This window comes from Aulostomus chinensis, chromosome 1, assembly GCF_037954235.1.
Source record: "Aulostomus chinensis isolate RoL2024-O1b breed Wild chromosome 1, RoL_Achi_v1.0, whole genome shotgun sequence".
Lineage (NCBI taxonomy): Eukaryota > Metazoa > Chordata > Actinopteri > Syngnathiformes > Aulostomidae > Aulostomus > Aulostomus chinensis.
This window is the reverse complement of record NC_141320.1, coordinates 59,996,797-60,024,070: the sequence shown is the minus strand read 5'-3', so window position 1 is coordinate 60,024,070 and position 27,274 is coordinate 59,996,797. Positions and strand designations below refer to the sequence as shown.

The window sequence follows — 27,274 nt, the reverse complement described above, 5'->3', positions numbered from 1 at the left end:
TGACTTGAGGACACTTGGAGAGAGAATCTGAAGTCAGAGAAAGGTGGCGTCGGGCCCTCTGTTCTCGGCGAGTCTTTGATTCCCAGCAGTAAGTCAGCCATGGAAGTGTTGCTTCAATTATACATGATTATTGTAATGATGGCCGCCCGCCTGCTGCTTTCATCTGCCTCACTTCTCACCTCCTCTCTTCTTCCCTCCACTCCGCCTCACGCTACCATTTGTGTCTCCGCTCTCGACGCAAAAGCAGGAATGAAAAGAAAAACACGGGATGAAAAACACGGCACGTGTGGGAATGAATGAAGCCATTAAGGGTTTTTTTTTCACTGATTAAAATCTTCTCCAATTTCCAGGATAAAACTGACGACCGTGAAGAGAAGACGCGGGGCTTTCAGGAATCAACCTCCAGAATCCAAATGTCACTTTGTTTTTAAGCGCCAATAAAAAAAACAAAAAAAAAACAGAAATGTCATTTGATCAAGCAGTTTATTGGCGATGTTTCCTAGGGATGACAAGCTAAAAACCACTCTTCCTCCTCCTCCTCCTCCTCCTCCTCCTCTCTTGGCCCCAGGCTCCAGTCCAAACGGCGCCAAAGGCAACACAACAGCCTGGAGCTACTACCCCCGTCACAATCACTCACTCAAAAAATAAAACAAATAAACAAACAAACAAATCTCAACTGCGAGACGTTAAAACGCCGTTTTCATTCTTCATCTATGAACACGTGGCTTCCTAAACGCGAGTAGAGAAACCCCACGATTGGCCACTGGCACAAACACTGAAAACAGAAAGCGACTGCAGCGGCAAATTAAAGTCTGGTTTAATTGCAAGATTCTAAACCTCCAGAAACACCACAAAAAAAAACAAAAACAAAAAAACCCCACAGAATCCCTTTAAACTAACAGGAGGTTGTCCTAACCAATGGAGACCTGATCCATCAAACTGCACTGTCATTTCTGCTCTGGCAGGAACGACGACTGGCTAAAGGGCACCCGGCGGGTGGGGGTGGGGGTGGGGGGTTCATGTGGAGCTGAAGGACGTCTTCACTGACTCACATTCCATTATCGTGCAGAAAAATGACGACAAATCGAGTTCTATCTAAACGCCATATTCAAATTTTGGGACGAAGACACGTGGGAGGAATCTCGACGCGTCTGGAGTTAGCAGGTCTCGCTAATGTGGGCAGCTGCACATAAAACCAAATTATTAGCGGAACATTCATCCCAAACCACGCCAGCGTGTTTTTCAAAGGCAGAGACATGAAGAGCGCTTGTTAACACAGACCATAAATGGTTCCAAAGGAGTCACCAAAAGGTAGCAGATGGACCTTTACAGGTGAGGACAGTGAGGTGAGGCTCCGCCCACTTCTACTGCAGGACGAGCTGAGTAACACAACTGCAGTATTTGCTGCAAGGACTAAATTCCGCTGCTGGGCTCTCATCATTTTCAGAGGATTACCATCATATTCACTAATTGAAGGATTAACTGAAGTCCTCCTCTCAGAGGTGCTGTAGTTTGAACAGGATCTCTTGACATCTGAGCTCAACCTCCTGCAGCTTGAAGCGCCGCCGCCGCCGCCGCCGACGACAGCAACAACAACAACAACAACAACAACAACAACAACCGATTAACTGCAGCACGTTGAGTTTGTCCTCTCGGTGTAGCGGCTCTTTGCATCTGTTCAACCCTTTGTTGTTGAGCTGCTCTCATGCTCTGAGGACGCTCAGCGCACGCACACGCACACACGACCGGAGCGTCTCATCACGACAGCGCATCACAGCCTCAGCAGGCAAGAACAGGGGCGCGCTAACAGAGAACATGAAAATAAAAGAGTAGAAGAGAGTCAGAAGGACCTTTGGCCTGCTAAATAATCTGCGTTCCCTCTCATGTCAAGAGTCTCGCTGTCCCAGCTCAAACTCGACTTGTGTGGTTGTGGGCTGACAAGTATCCCAGCATGCATTTCGAATCAACCACTGGGGTTTTTTTTGTTGTTTTTTTCAAAAGACACCGCTACCAAAGTGATTTTTGTTCCGACTCCACTGAATTCATGTTTTTGAAAAGGGGAGACAAAATAAGCTCGGGCTTCAGTCTACGCCATTTTTTTTTCGGTCAAAGAAAATACAATGAAAATGATTGTACAGTTTTTTTTGTAAATGATCAGAGAAATAAACTAAACTACCAGGACAAACGCCGCAAAACACCGGTCGAGACTTCAAGCTCGTCCGTGCGGCGTACGAATCCGTGAACGTCACCTGGCCCACCCGGGGACCGTCGCTGGTCCCGAGATTCCCGATGGGCTGTCCTGGGTACTTCGGAACGTCGCGGTTGAATCTGGACGGACTTTCTGGATGAACTCTTCACACGCAGAGGAAGAAGAGACGTGACTTTTGCTTTTTTAACTTCCGGCTCCATCATCCTGGACAGACTCGTGGGCGACAGCAGGGGTGCTCACAAACTCAAATATTACTTCAAAAACAACTCTTATTCGCAGTGTACCTGCTAAAAATTACCTTTTACTCTCACGTTTGTGAATACTGATGTTGTTAGTAGTATCTAAACATCTGGAAGGGCCGGATTAAGCCGTACGTTGGGCCATTTCTACCCCGCGGGCCCCACTTTGAGCAGCCTTGTTTGGAACAACTACATGTTTATTTCTCTCCTCTGCTGGCGTTACAACCTGTCCAGAACAAATGGGTTTCTCTCATGCACAATAACCGAGAAATGTCCCGCCGCCTGCCCGCAAGCACCGGCAATCCTGACTGGAAGTGCTCGCACAGTTGCTATCACAACGCATCTCCAGCCAGAAGACGTCTGGATACACAACATGGAGAGTGCTGCTTTTTGCTGCTTCACTGGAGATCAGCAGGGAAAAAAACAACAAAACAAAAACAAAACTTCCTAGAATACGTGTTGCACTCTAATCTCAGAAACAGGAAAAACCCAGCGTCACAGATTACGGATCACCTTCCGTGGCGATGAAACGATGCTCCGACGAATCTTTATTTTTATTATTTCATTCAAAAACGGGTCGGTTTTTTGTTTTGTTTTTTTTTTTGGTTGATGTGTGAATAAACGAATAAAGCAACTGTAGAAATAAATCCACCGTAACAATCGAAATTACCCGCCAAAAGATCTTCTATTTTTCTGGCAGAGCCAACGATTTTCGCTGCCCTCTAGTGGTTACCAGCAGCTCTACATTTACAAGCTAAATCCACGCCTGGGGTCAAGGGTCAAGGGCATGATTACTAGCATTCATATCTGTGTTTTCGATCACGACACAGCATCAAAACTGGTGACATTTTGCGGTACTGCCTTTATTAGCCGCTTAATGTATTCAAAATGATACCAACAGCAGCTCGATTTGCAGTACGAGTACACGGAGAAATGCAGTAAATCCTGGTCCGGATGGATACTGGATCCTTTCCCCGCCTGCCACTGGATTATAGAGTCAGAGATCCACTCAAACTCCCACACAGCATCCCACCACATCCATGGACTGTTAAATCTATTGTCCATTATTCATCCGCTGTCTCCGCCGATGCAAACAGAATTACCCGCCGCCTCCATCACCTCCTCCTGCTGCAAACTCAACTCTATTTACACGCCTCCTCTACCTCCCCGCCACCGCTGTGTGGATGCATCTGCCACCTTAAATCTCCTACTACTGAGCACCATACTATCTTTTCACTGGTGTCAGGTGGAACACAAAGAAGCCCTGCATCCACCCCCCCCCCCCCCAAAAAAAAAAGATTACATAACTGGCTGTTCTGTAATGGCACAAAAACACAGGCAGGTTAAACAGCGGAGGTGCCGTCCTGTGGGCAGGGAAGTGTAATCACTCATGAAATACACACTTGTCAGAGGGTTTCTGTTGTTGTTGTTTTTTCAGTCGTAGTAGGAGGCAGTACAAGTACTCTGAAACTCTTTCTAGTTATGAGGTGTCAAATACATTCAGTGGTAAATATGAAGCTGGGGCTTGGGGATGGTGGTGATGGTGGTGATGGTGGTGAAGCTGCAGGGAGAAGACAATAAAAACCCACTTCCCTCCTTCAGCGTGTTTACAACCCAGCGCCTCTAAATACCCCCCCCCCCCACAACCGCCCCCCCCCCACACACACACACACACACCTTGGTCAGCTGCGCTATCTTCTTGCTCATCTTCAGGTGCAGGTCTTGAGTGTATTCCAGCGTCAAACCGCCGTCGTAGAACATGCTGGAGGTCGGAGCAGCAGCGGGGGGGTATTTGGAGCTGCCAGCCGAGGTGCTGTACGGAGGTTGCCAGCCTGCTCCCGTCGCCATTTTCGCCGGGAATAAACCCAAAACAACGACGGCGAGGCGGATGAAGACGGAGCGGGAGCGGCTAGGCGTTAAGCCCCCCCCATCGCCGAGGTCCGGGTGAAGCTGGAGAGACCGAGGAGGAGGAGGACGCGGAGCCGAGCAGCGGAGGTCGTCCCGTCATCCGCAGCGGAGTGATGCGCGAGAGGGCGGCGGAGACGCGCGCCAGATGCTCATCCAATAGTGGGCGCGCGCGACACGCAGGTTGTTTTTTTTTTTTTTTTTTTTTTTTTTAATAAGCGGGGCTCGCGCTCCAGCTGAAAAGGGGGTGGGGGTGGGGGGGGGGGGGGTCACGAGCAACGGAAAGCAGCAGACATGCTGACCGACATCAGTGCTGTCGGTGATAGACCACCACACACACACACACACACACACACACACACACACACTACGGTCGGTCCTCGATGGATGTGGGAAAGTTTTTAGACCCCGAGCACGCGCGCCGATGTCCGATATATATATATATATATATATATATATATATATATATATATATATATATATATGCTGGAAGTATACGTGAGATCTCCACTCAGAAACACACACCCTGAGACACACTTGTACCTCATTAACTCTCAGGTGTTCTCATCTTGATTGGACGGGTGGCCCCTGGGTCCTAGTGCCCTCCCATTCGAACGATGCCTACAAATTCCTTCAACCGGAACCTGGAGAACATCTGTGTCTGAGCTGTGACGTAGAAACATTTAGAAAGAGATGCAAACAGATGATGTATTTATTTTGTCTTCCGACGCTTGGCTCAAATGTACTCGCGCTACAGTTTAGTGGAAATGCTCCATTTTTTCCCCCTTTTTTTTAAGCTTTCATTCAGATTTCACTGCATTACATCACTCTGGAGATGAAGAGGCTGTACATGATCCTGCAGCGACGCCTGCTGGTCAAATTGACAAAATGCAAAAGATGTTTAAAGGGCCAATCCGCTTATATTACATCGAGAATCAAAAGAAGAGGAAGAGGATTCGGGTATAAATCTCCATGATGGGCTGTGTATCGCTTACAATAATTAACCCTTTATACCTGATTAATATTTCAGCATTTTTATTTTAAACGATCCTGCATATTAAAGAAAATTGGACATTTCTATGTATTCTTTTTCGAATGCGCAGAAATGGTCTGTCTGTAGTTTAGAGCTCACGATTTCCTCATACATGATGTTTGAAAGGGTGAAAAAAAAATCTTTAAAGTGTGAAACTGCGTTCATTTGCGCCTCGGCGCCAGCAGGTGGCACTGTTTCCTCATGAATCCCTCGCCTCAAATATGAAGGCAGCAGGATTTTTACACGCTCAACTAACTGAGAAAACTCATCAACTCATGACATGAACTTATTCCTCCCACCACCTCCTCCTCCAACCTTTACCTTCATTTGATTGACAGCTGCGGCATACACCCCCCCCCCTTCCCTCCCCACCATCGCTTCATCTTTGCAGCAGTTCCAGGTGATGACAGGTTCTCTCTTTCCCTTCCTGTGGTTTTCTTCAATTTATCGTCAACCCCTGAGGTTTGCTGTCTTAGTTTGAAGGACGCACGTCTGCCTACATGAGGATTTTTCTTCAGGAAAAATAAAAAAAAGAATCACCGCCGAGTAGCTTGAGGCAAAACCTGCAACAACTAGACCTTCACGCAGATGGAAAATGAAAGGGAACAAGGTGTGTTGGACCACCAGAACGGCTTCTGCGGGGTGGATTTTTGGTCCAAAATCTCCCAAAAAGGTTCTGTTGGGTTCAGATCAGGCCGTAACATCAGTGGCCTGAACCATCTGCGTGGATCCAGATTTCCAACATGTCTTGATACGATTTTGTACTTAAAAAAAAATAAAAAAAAATAAAAATCACAAATTTCCATGCAAGCTTTTGTTAACTTGAACAAAAGCTTGTGATTTTCACGGGGTTTTTTTTGTTTTTTTTCATCCGTTTTTAGGAGACCCAGCTTCTTCTTTTCTGTGGTCTCCTGTAAAAAAAAATTTAAAAAAATAAATAAAAATGAAAAAGATTTTGCACACAGAGAGTGGACTTGAAATATATTACTGTCACACGCAGACCATCATTTCACACATGAGCACAAACGTTTTACTCATCTGTCAATCCCGACAATTCTGTTCGGGGGGGGGGCGGGGGTAGGGTGAGGGGGGGGGGGGGGTTGACGCATTTTCCAGTTGCCTGAGAGATATTCAAGGAGTTTATGACAAAAGGCAACAGAGCAGTTAGAGATGAGATGGAGAAATGGGGTGGGGGGGCATTTTTGGCTGAAGTGAGGGGAGACTAACAACTGTAAGAGAGAGAGAGAGAAGAGAGAGAGAAGGGGGAGGAGGAGAGCGGGATTGCATTGCAGCACACTCGTGCGTAAATGTGACATCCTCGCCGTGGTCGCTCCATCGTCCCTACGTCCCCTTCAGCCTCCTCTCTCCTCTTCTTTATAACCCGGATCACCTGCTCGGTGGTCGGTGGTCAGCTTTGTACCGTGGAGTCCCGGGTGTCTCGACTCGGCGCCCTCCTCCAGGGATTAGGAGGAGCGCCGGGAACCTCGTCCAGATTCCTCCCGGGTTTCGTGACCACCGGCGAGACCCATGGCTCGGAGCGGCGGGAGAGACGCGGCTCGACCCGCTCTCGGATGCCGGTGATGCGGGGTCTGATCGCGCCACAGAACACCTTCCTGGACACCATCGCCACTCGCTTCGATGGGACCCGTGAGTGCAGTTTCTCATCCGTTCAAGTTCCCACTAGACAGACTAACATCTGAACTGAGCTGAAGGAGGACCGACGAGAAGATGCGCAAACGGAATATGAGAGTGGTGATCTGATTTATGAATGAATGAATGATGAAGGAGATGAAGGATTCACGTCCTGAGACCTGAGATTAAAGACCAGTTTCCACATCCAAAAAAAAAAAAAAAAAATCTTTACTCAGATTTGTTTATCATGAAAATCAATCAAATTTAATTCATCGCCAAATAAGGGCTTTTGTTTTGTATTTAAATTAAAAAAAAAAAAAGAATAGTGAGCTGACATGGTGTGAATTGATGCTCAACTATTCAAGAAGCTCCGTCGTGTATTTAGGGGTATTTGTGCCTTCATGCTGATATTTTACAGGTAGGATGAAGCAGCTCCAGCTTCAGCGTTCACCCCTGAACCCCTGCTTTTTTTTGACCTGGAAGCACTTTTACCCCCAGGGGTGATTTTTAGCCCTTTGGAAGCCTCTGTTAAACAAACTATTCAGGGGCAATACTGAACCTGCACTAAGGCTCCTTACATTTACCCTAATTTCCTTTCAAACCCACTTTGAAAACTCCTCACGGTGTCAAAGGTCGCGGCTGATGGTGGCTAAGGGCCGCAACGTCGTTTTGATTCGATGCAAAATGCAGCGTGCAAAGTTGCAGGAAGGTCGAGCTGGAATAATTCATGAAGTGTGAAAAGATGCTCATAATGAGTAGACCCACATGTACTTGCTGACACATTTTAATCAGATTATTTTTGATTTTGAGTGACAAGACAGGAAAAAAAAATGCTTGATGTGGAACATGGAGCACTACAGAGACACCGGGGAGATGAAAGTAGCCTGTTAGCTCACTCGTAGCCTGTTAGCTTCATTTTTTTTTGGGGGGGGGGGGTGTGTTTCTCCAAAGTCCTCCAGACTTTGCGACACCGCTGGAGATCGCTGAACTTCTCATCGCAAATAAATGGACTTCCAGCGCGTAATTAAGACACCGGTGTGGAGAGATGAGACGCGAAACCCAGGAGGCCTTAAACTCAGAGCGCCTGCGGGTCTTCACGCCTGTCTTTATCCTCTAAAACAAGCTCTATGTGAACAGAATATGTCAAACCGTTACATCAGCTAAAGGCAACACAGAGCCCATCGTACCTTCTGCACCTGAGCTTTAAAGAGAATTTGGCGGCGCGGAGGAACACTTCACATTGGACTCACAAACAATTACTCACTTGCTCTCACACCAATTCAGCGTGTGCATTAAGCCCACGTAAATGCAGACAGAAAATTGCTGTCAATCAATATGCATGTGATTGTAGCTGTTACATCACACACTCCTGAGCAGGCAGAAGGTGAGGATCTGTTTGGTGGGAAGGGGAGAGCAGGAAGTGTCTGTTTTCTGAAATAGAGCAGGTGTACAGGAGATATGAGGAGGTTACAGGATGCAAAAAAAAAACAGGACAGGATCGCCATCAGCGTGTAATAATCGCAGCAATCAAGTCTCCCCCGTGTATTTGATGACTGCACGCAGCTGAAGTACCGAGTCTGGCTGAAGGGGATTCGAGGAGGGATTTCACCCACTTCATCAAGGCTCCAAAAGTTCTTCTGCTGCCGTATCCATGCGCCCTCCTCTCCTCAGCCCGCGGCCCCTATCAGAATAACAAGCAGGATTAGCGGTGAGGTGTTGGTGAAGTGTGCTAATACAGGTGTGGCGACACGAAGATCAGAAGGTGAGCAGCGTCGCCCCGCAGGACGAGCCCGGCGTCCGAACTCCTTCCTCTAATGGGATTGGACAGAGCCTCATTATAGCCGCTCAGGGAAAGGTCGGGGCAACCAATTCATCTATGAGTTCAGGTTTAAGCAGCGGTAATAATCTGAGCCGGTGCACCCCCCCCCCCCCCCAACACACACACACACACCCCCATGATGCCCTCCGTCCTCATGATTACCCTCCTCACTATGAACCTTTGGCATGGCCGTTGTTAAATCACAGTTGGTGAATTTTAATGAGACCAAATAACTATGTGACTGAAAAGAGCTGAAGCCAAGTGTGTGTGTGTGTGTGTGTGTGTGTGTGTGGAGTACGAAACCACAGCAACCAAAACAGCGAAGGATTTGTGATGTCACGTAAACAAATGGCCAGTCTGGAGCTTCCTGTGACTCAACTTTTGACAACTAAGCGTTGTTGTAAAATGAAAAAAAAGGCGGCTGTGACGATCCGCGTTGTTACAACATGAAACGACTGATCTCAAGTCTGTTTTTGAAACCAGCAGAGTCGTATTTTAAAGTCAGAAGATGCCCCCCCCCCCTCCATGCAACATGAATACAACCCAATAACCACAGACACTCCAGGAAATTCCCTGTTGTTGTTTTTTTTTTAAATATCCGTGAGGAAACTCTCGCGTTCAATTCATCGTAGAAACGCACAAATAAGGAGATTCTCAGATGGCGACTGACGGGGTTTAAAATTGAAGATGTAGCAAAATACACCCATCAGAAGTTGCCAGAGGTTTGTTTATTTCATCAGTTTCCAACCCAAATGAGCAGCAACGTTAGTCGAGATGACAAAATCCAGTGCTTGACTGCGTGCGGTCACGACGTGGGAGACAAAAGTTGCAAAACAGAAAACGGCCCTGTGCAAAAGAAAAACATTAAAACGCCTTCGGTGGGATGGCTATTTGGTGGTAGAATTCCTAGGGACGGTGCTTACGCAAGTTACGGGAGAGCTCAGTGGCGACCCAGGTGCAGCAGAAGTTCATGCAGAGAGAAAAAAAAAATGTTTAGGATGAGCGAAGCGGTTGAACTCCACGCGGAAATGATCTGTTCATCTCAACAGGGGCTTCCCTCTGATAACTCCAAAAAGATCAAGACGTGTGAAAACAACAACAACAACAACAACAAAAATCAAAACCTTCATTGCAGTCATGGAGCTGTTGTTGTTGTTGTTGTTGTTGTTGTTGTTGTTGTTGTAGCTGCATGTCATGACGGTAAATCACCACAAGACATTGGAATAGGATCCATTTTGATTTCACCAGCGTTTGGACTGAAGAAGAATCTGTGGATTTCAGTGCAGAAACTACACATTAAACAAGATGCCTCATTCAGGCTTCGATGGAATGGAATCGGATGCAGTAAAGTGCTGTGAAATTGTGTGTGTGTGTGTGTGCGTGTGTGTGTGTGTGTTTGGGTTTTGCTTGTGAGGTGCTAGATATTGTGGAGGGCTGTCAGTGTGATCAGGGTTTATCAGGGTTCCCCTAAGCTGCTCAGGGGCAGAATCTGAGTAGTTTTGTAGTTCATCTCGCGCGTTATTACACCTGGGCTGTAGTGTGGATGTGACAGGCCGGCCTTGTGCCCGGGGAGTGTGCAGAAATGGACTTCAACTAAAGAAGAAGAGGATAGGGAGAGAGAGAGAGAGAGAGAGAGAGAGAGAGAGAGAGAGAAAGGAAAAATGATGCAGGAAAGCAGATCACGTCTATAGGGGGAAAAGAACTGGTCATGTGAGGGGGGGGGGGGGGGGCTGTTCCACACACACTGTAATCTTTGCACACACAGTGGAGAAGCACATCCAGGTGGAGAGTTTAGGCTCCTGCCGCTGGATTAAAAAGCTCAGTATTACACACGCTCAGGAACAAATTACCTCAAAAGCTTTATTAGCAAATCAGTGCCTTGATAGGATAAACTGGAATACCCACTCGCCTGATTACCTAGTTTATTGGACCTCATCCTTGGATGCAAGTAAATCTGTGCAGGTGTGTGTGTGTGTGTGTGTGTGTGTGTGTGTGTGTCCGCAGCAGATTAAATACCGGGCTGTCACGCAAGACTCCATACTGGTTCTCTGTTTTAGCAACGATAGCCAGTGTTCTCCAGTGTTCAAAGCGCTGATGTAGCTCAGTTCTTTCATGTCATGTTCTACCAGTTAATCCTGGTTTACGGCGGTGGGGGTGGGGAGGGGGGGGGGGCGGCAGCTGTGTCACTGTTCTTGAGTTCTAACTGTCTTCTTTCTCACTTGGATGATCACACGCTCTTACAGATGTTCCTTTTGTTTTGGGAACATCTGCACGGGTGTCTGTCGAGTGTGAACACATCTGGCTCCACATATGTTGGGGTCGTCCCTGTGACTACCTGGTCCACAGTCACTGTGAGGTTGCCAGGCAACCACAGGAAACCACTACTCATTGTCTCCAGTATAAAAAAGAAATACTCTTTTATATCGAGCAACTTCATCCATACTTTGTTTCATGACAGGTTCTCATGAATCTCTAATAATCTGCAGACAATCTGAGCTGGATTATAATCTCCACTCTTGTGTTTGAATGGTTCCACTCGATGTTTTGCCCGCCAGTCACTGTCAAGGGCCTCCCTGGTGACAGAAAATAACAACTCCAATACATCTGTCCAGGAAATCATATTTCTCCCAATAACGCTGAACTAGTTGTTTTGTTTTTCCTGCTGAAATCAGCATTTTTGCTCGAATTTGTCGTGCGCGAACGACTTTAACATCCAGTGCATCGGGTATTTTGACCCCCCGCCAGGCGGTCAGTAGTTCCAGTCCAATCGGCGTTGCAGGTTTGACGAGCACGCCGACTCTGGACATGCTTCATTAATGCGTGCGTTATTAAATTTCATTGTCCCCGGTTCATCTCTACTAATTCATCCGTCGATTCCTCTCATCCAATCGTTTGCTCTCCTCCGATATTGCTCTCATCCTTCAAAGCTCCCCCCCCCCTCTCTCTCTCGTCTGATTCATTTCTGCACGGACTTTAATGATCTCAGAGGAATGAATGCCTTGGCTGTGGGAGTCACCTGTCATCCCCGACTCAGTTTCATTGTGAATTATTCAAAACTGTCCCCCATAACTCAGGCTGACACATCATTTGTCAGAACCCTTTTCTTATACTTAAAATCTTTTCTTATGTCGGAATTTAGGGATAAAGCCAGCGATGGATCATCATCTTGAGCTTAATTTCCTATTAGTTATGATAACATTGTGCTCACCGACTCCACTGCATCTCTGTCTCCCTCTGATGAGGGTTCCAAATTTGTCCTCAGGACAAAAATAATAATAATAATAATAATAATAAATAAAAAAGCATCACAGTAATCTGAAGGATGCTCAAAAAACAAAAAAAAAGAAGCTCTTCAGACAAAGTAGTTTTAGTGGTTAAATTAATTTTTGTGGGACGTTTTCACAAAGGAAGCGTTGAACGTAAGGAACGCTGCTGCAGCTGACTTTATATTTTGCAATCTAAAACAATTCTGAACGCTGTTGAAGATTTTATAGAGGGCAAAGGAGGGGGGGGGGGATTATTTCACTACTTCAAGACAACAACGGCAGGAAATAATATGAAGTTCATTGAAAAGCAGCAGGCCTGTTAAACGGTCCCGCAGGAGAGGCTCTTCAAAGTGTTCCGAATCCCGCCGAAGCGAATGCAGACGGGAGATGTTGGAGGGGGAAGAAGAAAAAAAAGACGGAGAGAGCAGGGCATAAAATTTTAATCATGTTTTCTTTGAATTAACATGACATCTTAGTCAAATTGTAGCCGGCGAGCCGACGGCTGCGTGAACGTGTGTGCGCGCGCGTGTGTGTGTGTGTGTGTGGAGGAGGAACAAAACAGCTACAAGGTGCTTTGTGCTGCCTTTTGCTTTTAGTGTGAATAATGTTTGAACAACTATACAGAAAGCTGCTTTGAGCGTGTTGATGTACAGTACAAGTGCGAACAGTTGTAGTCCTTGCACGCTGACAATAAAAACAACTGGCAGGGCCGTCTTTTCAGATTACGCCACCTTTTTTTTTTTTTTTTTTTGTAGCCTAGCAGCTGGTGGAGCTAGCAGAACCAGTTTCCAGCCCCGATGGAGGATTTTGAGAGAATACTGCTGTTATTTTTCAATGTCGGTCCTCTATGCATTTGGGAATCGTGGCTCTAAAGTCAGGGGGGGGAAAAAAAAAACAACAAAAAACAGAAAAGGTTGGCTTTGGAATTTCCTGCGGCCACCAATCGCTGCCATAAGCTAATTAGCCCGAGAGGCTAAAAGCTGGGCGGGAAAGGATTCACTGCGGTTCATGAAACTAACTGCTGTCACCGCAGAGTTTTAGTTCGTTTGTCTGTTGAGAAATACATGGATTTTCTCGACCTGGTTGCCGATGACAACTACTACGACATCTTTTTTCTGCTGCTCAGCTGCAGTGATGAAAAGTTGCACTCTTGCTTGAATTCAACCCGAAACATTCTCACCATCGCTTCTCCTCTATCCCCTTTCCTGTGTCCACCCAGACAGTAACTTCGTCCTGGGGAACGCACAGGTCCAGTCCCTCTACCCCATCGTCTACTGCTCCGACGGCTTCTGCGAACTGACCGGATTTGCCCGTGGCGAGTTGATGCAGAAAAGCTGCATGTGTCACTTCCTGTACGGCAGTGAGACCAGTGACCGCCTCACCTCGCAGATGCAGAAGGCTCTGGATGAACGGCGGGAGTTTAAAACGGAGATCGTCTTGTACAAGAAGAGCGGTAAAGCTGGATGTCGTGTGTTTTGGATTGCCGAGTCGTTTCTGACCTCTTCTTTTTTGCACAGGCTCAAAGTTCTGGTGTCTGCTGGACATTGTGCCTATAAAGAACGAGAAGAGTGAGGTGGTTCTGTTCCTGGTCTCCCATAAAGATATCACAGAAAACAGGGACCTGAACCGTGGCAATGAATCTGACACTGGTGAGAGAACGCTGCAAAATCCATTATGATTCACTCGGCTTTGCAGCTGGGTCACCAGAATCGACCAGCAGCCATTAAATAAGTGAACTCTGGTACTTTTTTAGCATTGCATTTGTAGACAAACAGCAAACTGATGCAGAAATGTAGCTGTTATTTATGCTGCAAATGTGTTTATGCTAAAATGTGCGACTCAGACATTTTTCAAGCTCAGAAAGTGAATTGGTAACCTGATGATGAGTGCCGCAGATCCACCCTCTTTACTCTGATGTTTTTCGTAGTTACGCCACGTCTGCATTTGTGCGTGTTTTCAGATGAGGAAACCGGCCTGGAGGTCCATCAGATCAGCCGCCCTCCAGGCTTTAACGCTGAGCGCCGCCGCAGTCGAGCCATCCTCTACCAGCTCTCTGGACACCTCCAGAAGCAGGACAAGACCAAGAGCAAGCTGAAGATCAACAATGTGAGACAGGCTGTCTTTTTACCACCGCCACGCTAAATGCTTATCAGCGATTTTGATGACCCTCACAGAGCAATTTAATCAACTCCAGACCTCAGAGGGAAGAAATTTGCTCGTTTTCATGAATCAGCTGGAATAGCTGAGGACGTAGAAGGTATCATCAAACTGCAGTTGGACGACTAAGGGACACACAAAATATGGAGGCATATAAAATACTGCTTGGTCTTCATTGTAAATGATGCACAGCCAGTATTTTTGACTTATGTTTGAATTTATTATAACGGTAAAAGACTGATTACAATATGGGCTTCAAAGAGAAAGTGCATTTCTGTAATTATGCAGGAAACATGAGAGATCAGGTAGTTTTTCTCGATTTTAAGCAATTTCAATACATGAAACACTGATAGAATCCATGAATAACGCAGTAACACCGGTTAAAGCGGCGCAGGAGAACAACCGTACCAGTAAAATAATGAGAAAACCAACTATTGATCCTGTCATGCAACAAATCTATAGCTGCATCATTAATGCGCATGTATGTTTCTTCTTTTAACAAGAGTGTTCTGGGAGCCAATGCTAATCCCGTCCCAGAATACAAGGTTGCGGATATCCAGAAGTCCCGTTTCATCCTCCTCCACTACGGTGCGTTCAAGGCCGGCTGGGATTGGCTGATCTTGCTGGCCACCTTCTACGTCGCCATCACTGTTCCCTATAACGTGTGTTTCACCGCGGTGGAGATCCGCGAAGACGGGGGCTCTGGAGCACGAAACCCACCGAGTGTTAGCGATATCTTGGTGGAGATTCTCTTTATTATAGGTAAGGTTTTATTCTCGGGAGGCGCTGAATAAAATTTTGTGAATGACATGCATTTTTAATATAATATCTTTGTGGAATATCAGATTAAGCCAGCCTGGAAACCCTTTCCTCTCTAATTGGCTCATGAATGTGCACCGCACTTGCATTGTCTAAACCTCTGGATGTCCTCTACTCTCACCTGAGGAAAGCTTGTCAAGATAAGTGTGTGTGTGTGTGCGTGCGTGTGTGTGTGCGTGTGTGTGTGCCAGACATCGTGCTGAACTTCAGAACTACCTATGTGAGCACATCCGGTCAGGTGGTCTACGATGCCCGTTCCATCTGTATTCATTACGTCACATCCTGGTTGTTTGTGGATCTGATCGCAGCCTTGCCCTTTGACCTGCTCTACGCATTCAATATCAGTGTGGTGAGTGTGCGCACGCACGCACGCACGCACGCACGCACGCACACACACACACTTTTACCCTTGCCATTGATTTAATAAGGGAAAAAAGTGAACACACACACACACACTTTGACTTCTCCTGCTCTCCATTTGCTCTAAATGATTTAACGAACGGAAACTACAAGCTTTGGGAAGAAACTCATTTTAGTAAGTGGTAATTAGGCTGATCAATGAACACTCAGAGGACTATTTGCTTGCAGTGGCGAGGAGATTAAACAGGTGATGCTGCAGTGTTCATAACTGTTTAACCGATCGCCTGAGAGAGATGAACCTGCAGGGTCACAAAAACATTGATTCTCAATGAAAAGATGGGCTGGTTTGCGAATGCAATTTGAAATTGAAAAAGGTTCGGCTCCTATTTGCTGGTGCACGCAAGCCTGAGCGAGCTGCATGCTTCACTGGGTTAACTGGAAACAGAAATCATTGCAGGAATTCATTTTAAAGCGCATAATGTTTGTAGAGGAACTGGTTCTTTCCGAGCTACCAAATGACTAACAAATGCAAGGTTGAGGCAGGCGGTTGTATATACCTGGGTATTTGGTTGCAAATCCCAAACTGGGGTCCACGTGCCCCCTGCGGTGCAGTGTCGAGGAAGAGTAGGGCCGAGGGGATTCCGGGGGTCACCCACAGTAGTCTGATAATCAGGACGCAGGATCAGAAAAACTGGACCCTTGAGCTCTTTTAATATTTTGCCTAACATTTTCAAATATGGATAAAAGCTAACGATCATCTTACCCCGCACCCATTGAAGCAGCTGTGGGCAGCAGAAGACCAAGTCCTGACGGTTAAAACCGTCTGCTGTGGTTCGTCCAGGCTGGTCTGACAAAGCTTGCTCTCATGTTAGCGGTGCTAGCCTAGCCACTGGTTGTGCTAGCACCATGGAAGGGGGTACACAGCAGAAGGTTGAATGTTTCAGGGGTACAGGAGCGCTGTCTTCATAGATCTGGCTCCACCTGGGTCCATCCCAATGACACTCATGTATTGTTCGGCTTTTCCAGAATTTTGGGGTTCACCTGCTGAAGACTGTGCGTCTCTTGCGACTCTTGCGGCTCCTGCAGAAGCTGGACCGTTACTCCCAGTACAGCGCTGTGGTCCTCACCCTGCTCATGTCCACATTCGCCCTGTTGGCTCACTGGATGGCCTGCGTCTGGTACTTCATTGGACGCAGTGAGATCGAAAGTAACAGCCCTGCCTCCTGGGACATAGGTTTGTGTCTTGTGCCGAGCGCATGTGCAATCAAGGGACTTTTTAAAATCTACTGAAGCTACTGTACGACAGGTGTTTTAGTCAGCAGGATTCATCTTCTTCTGTAAAATTATTCACGGCAATCTGTCCAACAACGTCTACAAGCATGGCCTGGAGCATGAGAAAGTGTTAACCGTCGTGACTAACCAGTTAAAGATCAGCAGCAGCACCTCCACAACCAGATAATTGAAGCAAAAACATGTTCCTGCAGTGTTGGACATGTGGCCTCAATACAAAAATACCCCAGCAAGTTAGACAACTAGACAAATATCATCATTTTAGCCAGAGGAGAGACAAGGGGGAGGACAAGCTTATACTCAGCGTGTGGTGAGTGCTTGTGTCCTTTTGGTGAGAAAACACTTCTAATTATGGTGATCTGTTTCCCCTCCTACTGTGCTCACCAGTAATAACAACAGCATTGTGAGGTGTTTTTTTGTTTTTGTTTTTTTGTTTTGCTTTTTGCTGTTTAAAATCGGCAAAATGGACGGAGATAGGAAAAGCCGCAGGAACAGGGATGACGGGGCTGAAAATATGCACCAACGCATTTGCTGAACCCCGCGTTGCCCCTGTGTCTGGGATTGCAGCTCCACCTTTGTATGAGTGTGTATGACCAGGATCCGTGTTCGGGCATATCTGTGCTTCACACCTTTCCTAATTGGAAATTTCAAATGCTTGCGTGCTGTGTCTGGCATGCACCTTTCTGACACACAAACACAAGCACAGAAATAATGATTCTGCCCTTCCAGCCTTGTTACCAATGCTAATAAACCCCTCTTGAAAAGGTCATGGATGCATTCTCTACAAACTGACAACCTCGTCTGGACTGTCCCTCTTCCTCCACCAGGTTGGCTTCATGAACTGGCCAAACGCTTGGGAACACCGTATTTTCTGGCACCACTGACTTCCCTGTTAGGAGTCTCTGACGCACCTCAAGGCACCATGACAGCAGCCAATTACAGCCACTGGAACGGTTCTGGGTTGGAGCTGTTGAACGGGGCGGGTGTGATCGGTTCAGGCCAATGGAACGGGAGCAGGAGCAGAACAAGGACTCTGAGCGGCTCTGGGACGACGCTGAGTGGCGGACCATCTGTCCGGAGCTCCTATGTGACGTCACTGTACTTCGCCCTGAGCAGTCTGACCAGCGTTGGCTTTGGCAACGTTTCAGCCAACACAGACTCGGAGAAGATCTTCTCGATCTGCACTATGCTGATCGGAGGTGCAAGCAAGTGTTACAGTATAATATAGTCGCCCTGAAAAAGAACGGTTGCCAAAAATCTTTCAAATTGGTGTTTGTCTGTCTCTCCTGTAGCATTAATGCACGCCGTGGTGTTTGGCAACGTGACTGCCATCATCCAGAGGATGTACTCGCGTCGCTCCCTCTACCACACCCGCACTAAGGACCTGAAGGACTTCATCCGTGTGCACCGGCTCCCCAAGGCCCTCGAGCAACGTATGATGGAGTGTTTCCAGACGACCTGGTCCGTCAACAACGGTATAGATGTCAGCGAGGTAGGAGGGGCTCAGTCCACTCGAAAACAACACATTCATTTGAAAAAGCGCCCTCTAAAGCCTGGAAGAACTTCGTCACACAATCTGATTCCTCTCTCTTTCCATGTAGAACTGGCTTGGGTTGACCTTGTCAGTTACAACAGGGTCAACAGCACTGGCATCTGAAATTGAAAGTGTAAATCAAAGCAATTTGCCCTCCAGGCAGAGGAAGGGAAACTCTGAAAATCACTGCAGGGATTTGGTTCTATCACTCTGGGGGCTGTTATCTTAATTTAACGGATTAATGGCCTCATAGACTCTTGGCTTCAAATCTAGATAATCCTGGTTAGAGAGAAAAAATGGTCACGGTAATAATCCACAACTTTCCCTTCTATTCTGCAGAATTCCTGAACATTTGCTTTTACAAGTAAAGCTAAAGAGGCATTTGAGAGATTTTGACTGATCCATATTCCCGACTCCCTTCCCAGCTTCTGAAGGACTTCCCAGATGAACTGAGGGCTGATATTGCCATGCACCTGAATAAAGAGCTTCTGCAGCTGCCGCTCTTTGAGTCGGCCAGCAGGGGGTGTCTGCGTTCCCTCTCCCTCATCATCAAGACCTCCTTCTGCGCACCTGGAGAGTTCCTCATCCGCCAGGGCGACGCACTCCAGGCCATCTACTTTGTGTGCTCAGGTTCCATGGAAGTGCTAAAGGACAACACTGTGCTAGCCATTCTGGGTAAAGAGGCTTGTGTGCGCAGAATGCTTAAACAAGTGTGTCTTACTGACATGTGGCCGAAGAAGAGGCCTGAAGCTAGTTGGGGTGACGTTAAATTCTTACGTCTATGGCGTTGTTCCTGCATAGCATCACGTAAGCTTTGTACTTGGCTAACGGTTGCTGCAGAAATAACGAAAACAGTGTCAGTTTGTGAAGGTCTTTTTTTTTAACTCTACATTTATTTGCATCAGAAATTATTTTTTCCATCCATCCATTTTCTACCGTTTATCCTGTTAAGGGTCGCGGGGGCTGGAGCCTATCCCTCAGGTGAGAGGCAGGGTTCACCCTGGACAGGTCACCAGTCCATCACAGGGCCAACACATAGAGACAGACAACCATTCACACTCACAGTCACACCTACAGTCAATTTAGAGTATCAATCAGCCTCGTCCCCTCTTGATGTCTTTGGACTGTGGGAGGAAGCTGGAGTACCAGAGAGAACCCACGCAGGAACAGGGAGAACATGGAGACTCACACAGAAAGATCCCGTGCTGGAGCCGGGACTTGAACCCGGAACCTTCTTGCTGAGAGGTGACAGTGCTGACCACTGCACCACCGTGCCGCCCTTAATTTTGCCAACATTTTAAAATGTCATAAAAATCCTATTGGCTTTTGGTTTAAGGGTTTAAGTTCTGGGTCCGCTTAAAAAATGTGTCAACCCTGCTTGGTCCTATTGGACCAGAACTGGCCCCCAAACTTTTTGAGACAATATACTGGAAAGCCCCCCCCCCCCCCCCAAGAGTCATCCAGCCCAAATCTCATTCAGCTAATGGAAACTGCATTGTTGACTGTAGGGGACTTCGCTGCAACAAATCAAGGTGCATTCATAAATCATAAATATATGAACTTGTCATCTACCAAAACACACCATTAAATGAAAAGGCACAGACCAGGTAATAACAAACCACCCCATGTCTCTTCCATTAATATTACAGCAACCTTTGCCATGTGCAGCTTGAACCTCCCCCAGTATCATCCCGTCAGTATAAAAGCCTCTCCAGAGCCGTGTCCTACAACATTCCCCTCCTCCAGTTCACCAGACCGTGGATGAAACAGCAGAGAGGAACACAAACAGCCTGGAATCAGTTCACATGAAGCGGAGGGAGCAAATTGGCAACACTGCTCTTCATATTACTGATCTAACCGGTGTAAATAATGAAGGGACTGCAGCCTACAGAGGGATGAGGCTGAACTCATTAGCATGTTGGACTTGGCTGGTGTGTATAGACATGCATGTGGACATTCTCCTCCTCCTCTTCCACCCGTGTGTGTGTGTGTGTGTGTGTGTGTGTGTGTGTTTGTGCCACAGCTACACAGGAAAGCAGCAACAAGGGTGTGTTAGTTTTCTCTTGGAAATAAAGCTGCACACACGCGCACAAATTGTTTTGGCATTGCCACTTTAGATTTGCAACTCTGGAGAAGGCAGTGCAGCGGAGGGGAAGCAAAAAAGGATGAAAACAGCAAAGTACTGACTCAAGAATCCAACTGTATTCCAGTCAGCGTGAAGACGGTAATATCAGAGATGAGTTAAGTCTGTTTTAAAGGAGCAGGCCAACCGAAGTGTGTCACCGCTTTGGGTTAGGAAATATCTTCTCATTCCACGACAAGAAATTAAGATTTCCTTTTTCTTTCTTTAATTGTACAATTTGTATACTGTATTTTTACTTTTTGCCTTCATTTATGGGCTTATTGGTAGACATGGTACCACCAACCGATTGCTCTGTAGCACTACTACTTACCCAAAATTCTGAGACTTACCCCCGCAGTTGTACACCAGTATGTTTCCACCATGCAGTTTTGCTTTCTGCACTCCAGGCCGTGGCGACTTGATCGGTTCGGACTGTCTGACACAGGAAGAGGTGATCAAGACCAACGCCTGCGTGAAGGCCCTCACCTACTGTGACCTGCAGTACATCAGCCTCAAAGGCCTCCGCGAGGTTCTCTGCCTGTATCCCGACTACGCCCAGAAGTTTGTCACTGAAATCCAGCACGACCTGACTTACAACCTCCGGGAAGGACACAGCATCGAGGTACCACGACACTACGGGAGACCATTAACAGCTTCTGCAATATTTGGAGGACAGCAGGATAAACCAGGCATGTACTGGGGGGATCCAGAGATGTTCTCCAGCCAGATGGGATACATGGTCCCTCCAGCATGTTCTGCTCTTGATCTCCTCCCGGTTGAAAAACCTCTAAAGGGCATCCAAATCACGCGCACCTCATTCTGTCTCAAAGTATCCAGCCAGTGTCAAAAATGTTGGTCACTTGAACCTTGGATCTATTTCTTGCGGTCATGACCCGCCTCCAGGATACTAATCCTGATAGTGGATTAGCTCTTTATGCCCAATAATGCGATAACTCTGCAATTCCTTGAGGGAATTTCTCCAAATTTATCATGCGGCCATGACAGAGAAAAGATTTTGGTGGTCAAAAGGTCACTCGGCAAAATATGGCTTCCATTACAGAGGAGGTTTTAATGCCTGGATCAGATTTTCTGCCCTTATCTGATTTACATGGACTTAAAAAAAAAAAAGATCCATCAGTGAGACCTGTGCTCTGCCTCCTGCAGAAGTAAACACAGCTCTAAATCTCTGCGTCATTTAAAAAAGGCAACGGACCGCGCAGGTTGTATATTGGAGAAAATCATTTCTTCGGTTGGGTGGCAGGTGGATGAGCGCGCACATGTGGATTGGTCATTACTGGGCCATGATTGCTGATGGCGGCGGTGACTTCATCCGCCGTCCGCTCGCCTGACTCTTCATCCTCACTCATGCTTCTTTGGCTGGTTTTCGGCAGCGTGTGCGTCATAGTCATCCGGACGTGAAGATCGCCTTCTTTTTCACTGACGTCTGACTGGCAGTGACAGGGATATCCGACCCGTCCGCCTTGATGACTGCGATCCTGTTTACACGTTCGCATTACAATCGGATGCAGTTCATCATTAATCAACAAGTTTGTAAGAGCAGCAAATGATTAATTATGAGGAACGAAGGAGTGATCAGGTGCAACTTTGATGATTCATGAACAGTCTTATAATATTTCGATAATGATGACTTATCAGAGAGTTACTTCAGTAAGTAGCTTTCTGTGGTGTTGTATTACTGTGTGTGTGTGTGTGTGTTAAACTGCTAACTTGCTAACTAGCCATTAAAGTACATTATCCTCCTGCAGTGCTGATAAGCCCCCTGATTATGAGGGTTAATATGCAACTAAGATGCATCCTTGAGTAATTAAGGCTTAATTATCCCTGATTCTAATAGTTTTGGCACGTTCCTGTAAACAAAATATTTCAATTCCTTCATTAGAGCTGTTGTTGCAGGAAATTAATTGTTTCCTGTTTGAATGTCTGAAAGGAATGAGAAGGTCAGCAGAATTTGGCACAATTCTGCAGCGTTGCATCAGGACTGGGGGGGTTGGGGGCGTGGGGGGGGAGGGGCGTGGGGGTGGCGAGGAGGAAGCTCCTGCTCCAGATGATGGCAGCGTGGTTGTTATAGGTTGAGTGGTACTAAGAGCAGCTGCGAAAAAAATATTGACGGTACTTCTTTTTGGGTTCTTAACTTCCCCCGATGAGTGTGGCAAAATCCCTTTTCCTTAACTTTGCGAGAATTGTCAGCATCTCTCTGCACGCGCGCGCACACACACACGCACACACACACAAACACACACACACACACACAAACACACACTCAGTGGCAGCATGTGTGCTCCAGCGAGGATGGCACGGGACTAAATATAGTGCTGTCAAGTTGGGTGGGGGGGGGAGGGGCGGGGTCACCCCTGGCTGGATAAATATAGAGCAACAACCAGATGCAGACAAGAACACATCAGGATGAAAGGAAGCTGCTGGGGGGGGGGGGTGAAGAGGATAGATGCATGCACGTGCTGCAAGCATCACACACACACACACACACACATTAACATATCATTACACAGCATCCTTGCAGAATAATACCACACATAACTCATATGATGCAACTGCATACACACATGCACACACATACACACACACACACACACACAAACACACACTAACATGCACACACACACACACACACCGCAATAAACATGCAGCATCTCTAACATGCTGATTTCTTTAACACACCCGCACACTTAATTGGCTCAAGTCCGGATAGTGGCATGCTGCATATCAACGGTGGCACGTGCTCCTGTCTCTCTCTCTCTCTCTCTCTCTCTCTCTCTCTCTCTCACACACACACACACACACACACACACACACACACACACACACACACACACAGAAATTCCTAACAGTCCCTTCTCCACTTGGCTCCCTCCAAGCACAAACCTCTGCTAAAATTAAACCACTGTGATCTAAAAATAGCAGGCCTGGCACGTGAGCCAAAGACCGAACAGAGAAGACAACAAATAAAGGGTGCTGGTGACAGACGGGGGGAGGAAAAGGAGGGAGAGAGGAGAGAAAATGGGATGTGTGCCAGAGTTTTAATCAGCTTTAAAAACAGTGAGAGAATGTGACCTTAAATTCACGCAGTAATGCTGTTGCAGTGTGGCTGGATTTGACTTTGAGAGGTAGAATCTTTCATTCTGGATCCCCAGAAGCATTCAGAAGGTTTGACTTGCTCGAATGAGAACACCCCCCCCACCCCCCCACAGGGAAAAAACTGAATGGATATTTGCACCGTTGCAGCTGTTGTGAATAGCAACTTGTCAGCGTTGCTTCTCACAGCTCAGCAGCCACCTGATCTGGACGAGTTCCCTCAGTTTAGTCATTTTATATCTTTGAGCCCTAAATTAATGACAGGCAATGGTGACGCATGTTCCTCTGTCTGTTTATTTTGACAAATGGTCCTCGTCCCTACTCAGACCGACTGCGAGAGCAACGGAGGAATCCTGAAGAAGCTTCCTTCCATCAAAGAGGACGAGGAAGGCTCTGAGGGAGAACACTCCCCTCTCCCTTCCATGCCTCCCCTGGGCAGGCTTGGTCGAGGCCTGCGCTCCCCCCTGCGCTCTCCTCTGCGTTCTCCGCTGCTTCCGCCGAGAGCCTTCAGAGCGGCGAGTGATCACACTCTGCCCAGCAGCCTGCAGATCCCCGTGGTGAGCTTCAGCTGCCTGCAGCCAGACCTCAGCCCTCGGTACGAAGCCCTCCACTGATTTATTGAGCGGCCATTTAGTGTGAGCTGACGCAGTTGTAGCCAGTTACTCTGTCTTTCATTCCTTGTGACTTGGGACATGGATGGTAAACACACACCATCCATCCACAGGCGAACTGCTCCACGGCGTCCCTGGAGAGGTGGTTGCACAATCAATTAGCTATTTGGTGCATAGAAGCACAAATGATGACACTTTAGCAAGAGAAAGTGTGGCAAAAATGATAATATCTTGATCATTTTTGATGAATTCAAGTTTCGCTTGCACCTGAAAGTGCAATGAACTCACACGGTCTTTCAATTGTCTTCCTACACTGCCCCCGTGTGGAATATGTGCGTTATCGTCTGAAACTGACACATCAACCCCATCAAGGCTTGATTTGTTTTTGTTCCTTATCAAAGAAGTCTCAAATTTTTCACTTCTTCTTCTTTTCCTTCTCCCGTCTCTCCTCAGGTTTGTGGACGGCATCGAAACCGAAAACCAAAGCAGCTCAGCTCCCAAGTTCGATTTCTCTCCGAGCACCACGAACAGTTTTCTAACCAGGCCTGACTCAGCTGCCTCGGGTAGACACACGCACACACGCACACACACACACACACACATTCATCAGTGTGGAGAAGAAAAAAAAAAAGATGGATGATTTGGAATGACTCATGTGTTTACTCTTCATGTCCACAGGGACGCATGACGACGGAGACACAATGCTGACCATTGCGAAGCTAAAACATGAGGTGAGATGAACCAAGTAGGCCAACGCTTGGGTTTTGTAAGATCAACTTGGTTCCCTGGTTTTTGTGTGTGTGTGTGTGTGTTTTGTTTTTTTCAGGTACATCAGCTTAAAATGTAAATCTGAATGAAGAATATCTTTAAAAATCTGTTTTCTGCTCACGAAAGAATGAATGAATGCATTTACCCCGTAACCAGCAGGATAAAGTGGTGCACTAGAGCCCCCCGTGGCCAAAATCAGTATTACAACAAAAACAACAAATGCTTTTCTCAGAAAAAAAAAATGAAATGAAAATGAATTATCTTGGCAAAACTTTTTCTTTGTCTGTGTCACGCATAGAAAAAAAAAATCAAGTTCTTGAGTCATGAACTTTTTTTTGGCCTATCAGGGCTTCTGTACTGATTCTTGCATTTGTTTTCTGTTGCCTTACCACCAGATGAAAGTTCTTTCCAGTCAGGTGACGGCTGTAAGTCAGGAGCTGCAGGAAATGACGCGTCTTCTCAAACCGCTCTTCCACAACCCCTCCATGCTGCTCCTGCCCACTGCTGTGACTCCGCCCCCTAGCGTCTCCTCTGACAGCTGCTCACCAGCGCCACCGCTATTTATCCAACACGGTTCAGAGGGACAAAACCCAGCGCGCATCTCGGTACCTGAACCCTCGTCTCCTCGCAGGAGTGCAAGGGATCAGTCTTCCATCCGAGCTCCGCCTCCAACCGGCAGCTCACACCCAATCTGTCACTGTTCAGCCCCCCCATCACTCAGCCTCCCCCCCCAGGAGCACTCAGCTTTGCCACATCCCTCCTCCTCCTCTTCCTCCATCCCTCCAATTCCGGTAGACTTATCAGGACCAGCAGGTGGTGAGTCCCGATATCACCTCCGCCCTTCACTCTCCCTCCACCAGCCTGAAGCCCTCCTCAGCCTGGGGGAGGAGGGAGAGTGGGGGGAGCACGGCACCCAGTTCAGCTTCATTGATGAAGGACGGCCGTCAGTGTGAGTAGAGACACTGACCTGGGACCAGCATGCCTCACCAGTTACTGCATGACGAGCAAGTTTGGCATGTGATTGACTCTGTAAATGCGTGATTGCTGATGGTGAGCAGCAGCTGTAGCTGCAGAGCTGAAAATAAAAGTTTGTACCTACAGTTTGATTCGATTTGATTGACAGTATCAAACCTCGACAATCATTTCTCAAATATATTTATGTAGATAATCATGAAGCGAATAGCATGATAATTAGCCCCGCACTGCAAAAAAAAATACATTAAATCAGTCCAAATAAGGACAATTAAGTTACCTTCGCCTGATCACCACAAGAGGGCAGCATTTCCTCAATGAAAGGAAGTGTGGGATCCCTGCAGGAGTTTGCAACAAAGATCTGGTAGATCAGAAGCAAGACTTGGCTGATGAATCAATTGAGATATTTGATTGGAAAATGTTTTGATCACTTTCAAGTTTTAAGAGACACCTCTTCTTAGAGAGATTAACATTTACATTTTCCTTGTTTTTTTGTTTTTTTTTTTTGCATTTGGAACATCTGGTTAGATAAAACTCAGACCAGGAAATTGTGGTTATTTAAATGTGACGAGACCAAAAGCGATAAATAGAAGTGACCTCAAAGCTGCCTGAAAGAAAAAGGGGGAACCACGGAGCTTAAAAGAAGTTAAAAAGCATGAATTCCTCTGCTGCAGAGTTGAATTGTGACGTGCGCCCCTCATGGTGGTGAGCTATCAAAGATGATTATGATGATGCAGGACAGACAAGTGTTGGCAGTGGACACGCAAACCTCAAAGGAGGGGCGACAGGAAGGCAGACATGTTGATGATAGGTGACGAGAGCACATCAAGAACCGCTGACCGCGGAGAGGGAGAGCAGGCCGGCTATTTAGACAAGCACACAAACAAACAAATAAGTGATGGACGGATCGAAACCATAAAACATAAAAGCTGCATCTGGGATTATTTTGGTCCCCTTTAATCTGTAAATTTTCACTCGCACCAGTTGGGGGCGCACAATCTCAATCCTGAGATCCATAAAGTGTCTTTTGATCGCTACCAAGCAAACTTCTCAGCTGCAACACCTAAAATTAAAGTGACGTGTTTGTGATTTAATAAATATTTTTATTATATTGGAAACACTTTTGGCTAAAATACACTATTTTATATATATACATTATATATATATATATACATACATACCTTATATATATATAAATATATATATATAATTTCAAAATAAATCTGCAATCTGTGTTTGACAACTTCTTTCACACAAAACAAACCACAATCTGACATAAATGTCAGATTTCTTTTTAGTCTTCTTCCTCTTCCTCTTCCTCTTCCTCTCCTGTTGCATTGTGGAGTTGTTCTTTTTAAATCTGTAACTAATCGGTCTTTACTCTCTCAGTTTTGAAAGCTTGAACTGGAAATTAAGGTTAAAAAAAC

At 46.6% G+C, this 27,274-nt stretch overlaps 2 protein-coding genes across 4 annotated transcripts in view; one reads left to right on the top strand and one right to left on the bottom strand.

Annotated features, from left to right (window-relative positions):
• LOC147272573 (protein FAM184A-like) overlaps positions 1-4,968 on the bottom strand; it is a 30,666-nt gene extending 25,698 nt beyond the window's left edge. Inside the window, exon 1 of one of the 3 annotated variants that reach the window (XM_086189628.1) lies at positions 4,897-4,968. Coding sequence is in view for 2 of the 3 variants with exons in the window: in XM_086189458.1 (XP_086045584.1) it covers positions 4,126-4,296 (171 nt within the window). In the remaining variant the exon portion in view is untranslated. Of the gene's footprint in view, positions 1-4,125; positions 4,551-4,896 lie in introns of those variants that run through there. The other 2 variants (XM_086189458.1, XM_086189543.1) reach the window with 2 other exon arrangements.
• A 1,733-nt stretch (positions 4,969-6,701) lies between these two features.
• Positions 6,702-25,925, top strand: LOC147272572 (voltage-gated delayed rectifier potassium channel KCNH8-like). Its single transcript, XM_086189116.1, has 15 exons — positions 6,702-7,033; positions 13,323-13,556; positions 13,621-13,752; positions 14,064-14,209; positions 14,764-15,022; positions 15,271-15,428; positions 16,466-16,673; positions 17,557-17,928; positions 18,022-18,221; positions 18,689-18,938; positions 20,793-21,007; positions 23,823-24,091; positions 24,561-24,670; positions 24,786-24,838; positions 25,271-25,925. The coding sequence occupies exons 1-15, from the start codon at positions 6,958-6,960 to the stop codon at positions 25,826-25,828; spliced, it is 3,240 nt and encodes a 1,079-aa protein (XP_086045242.1). The 5' UTR covers positions 6,702-6,957; the 3' UTR covers positions 25,829-25,925.
• Positions 25,926-27,274: the final 1,349 nt, after the last annotated feature.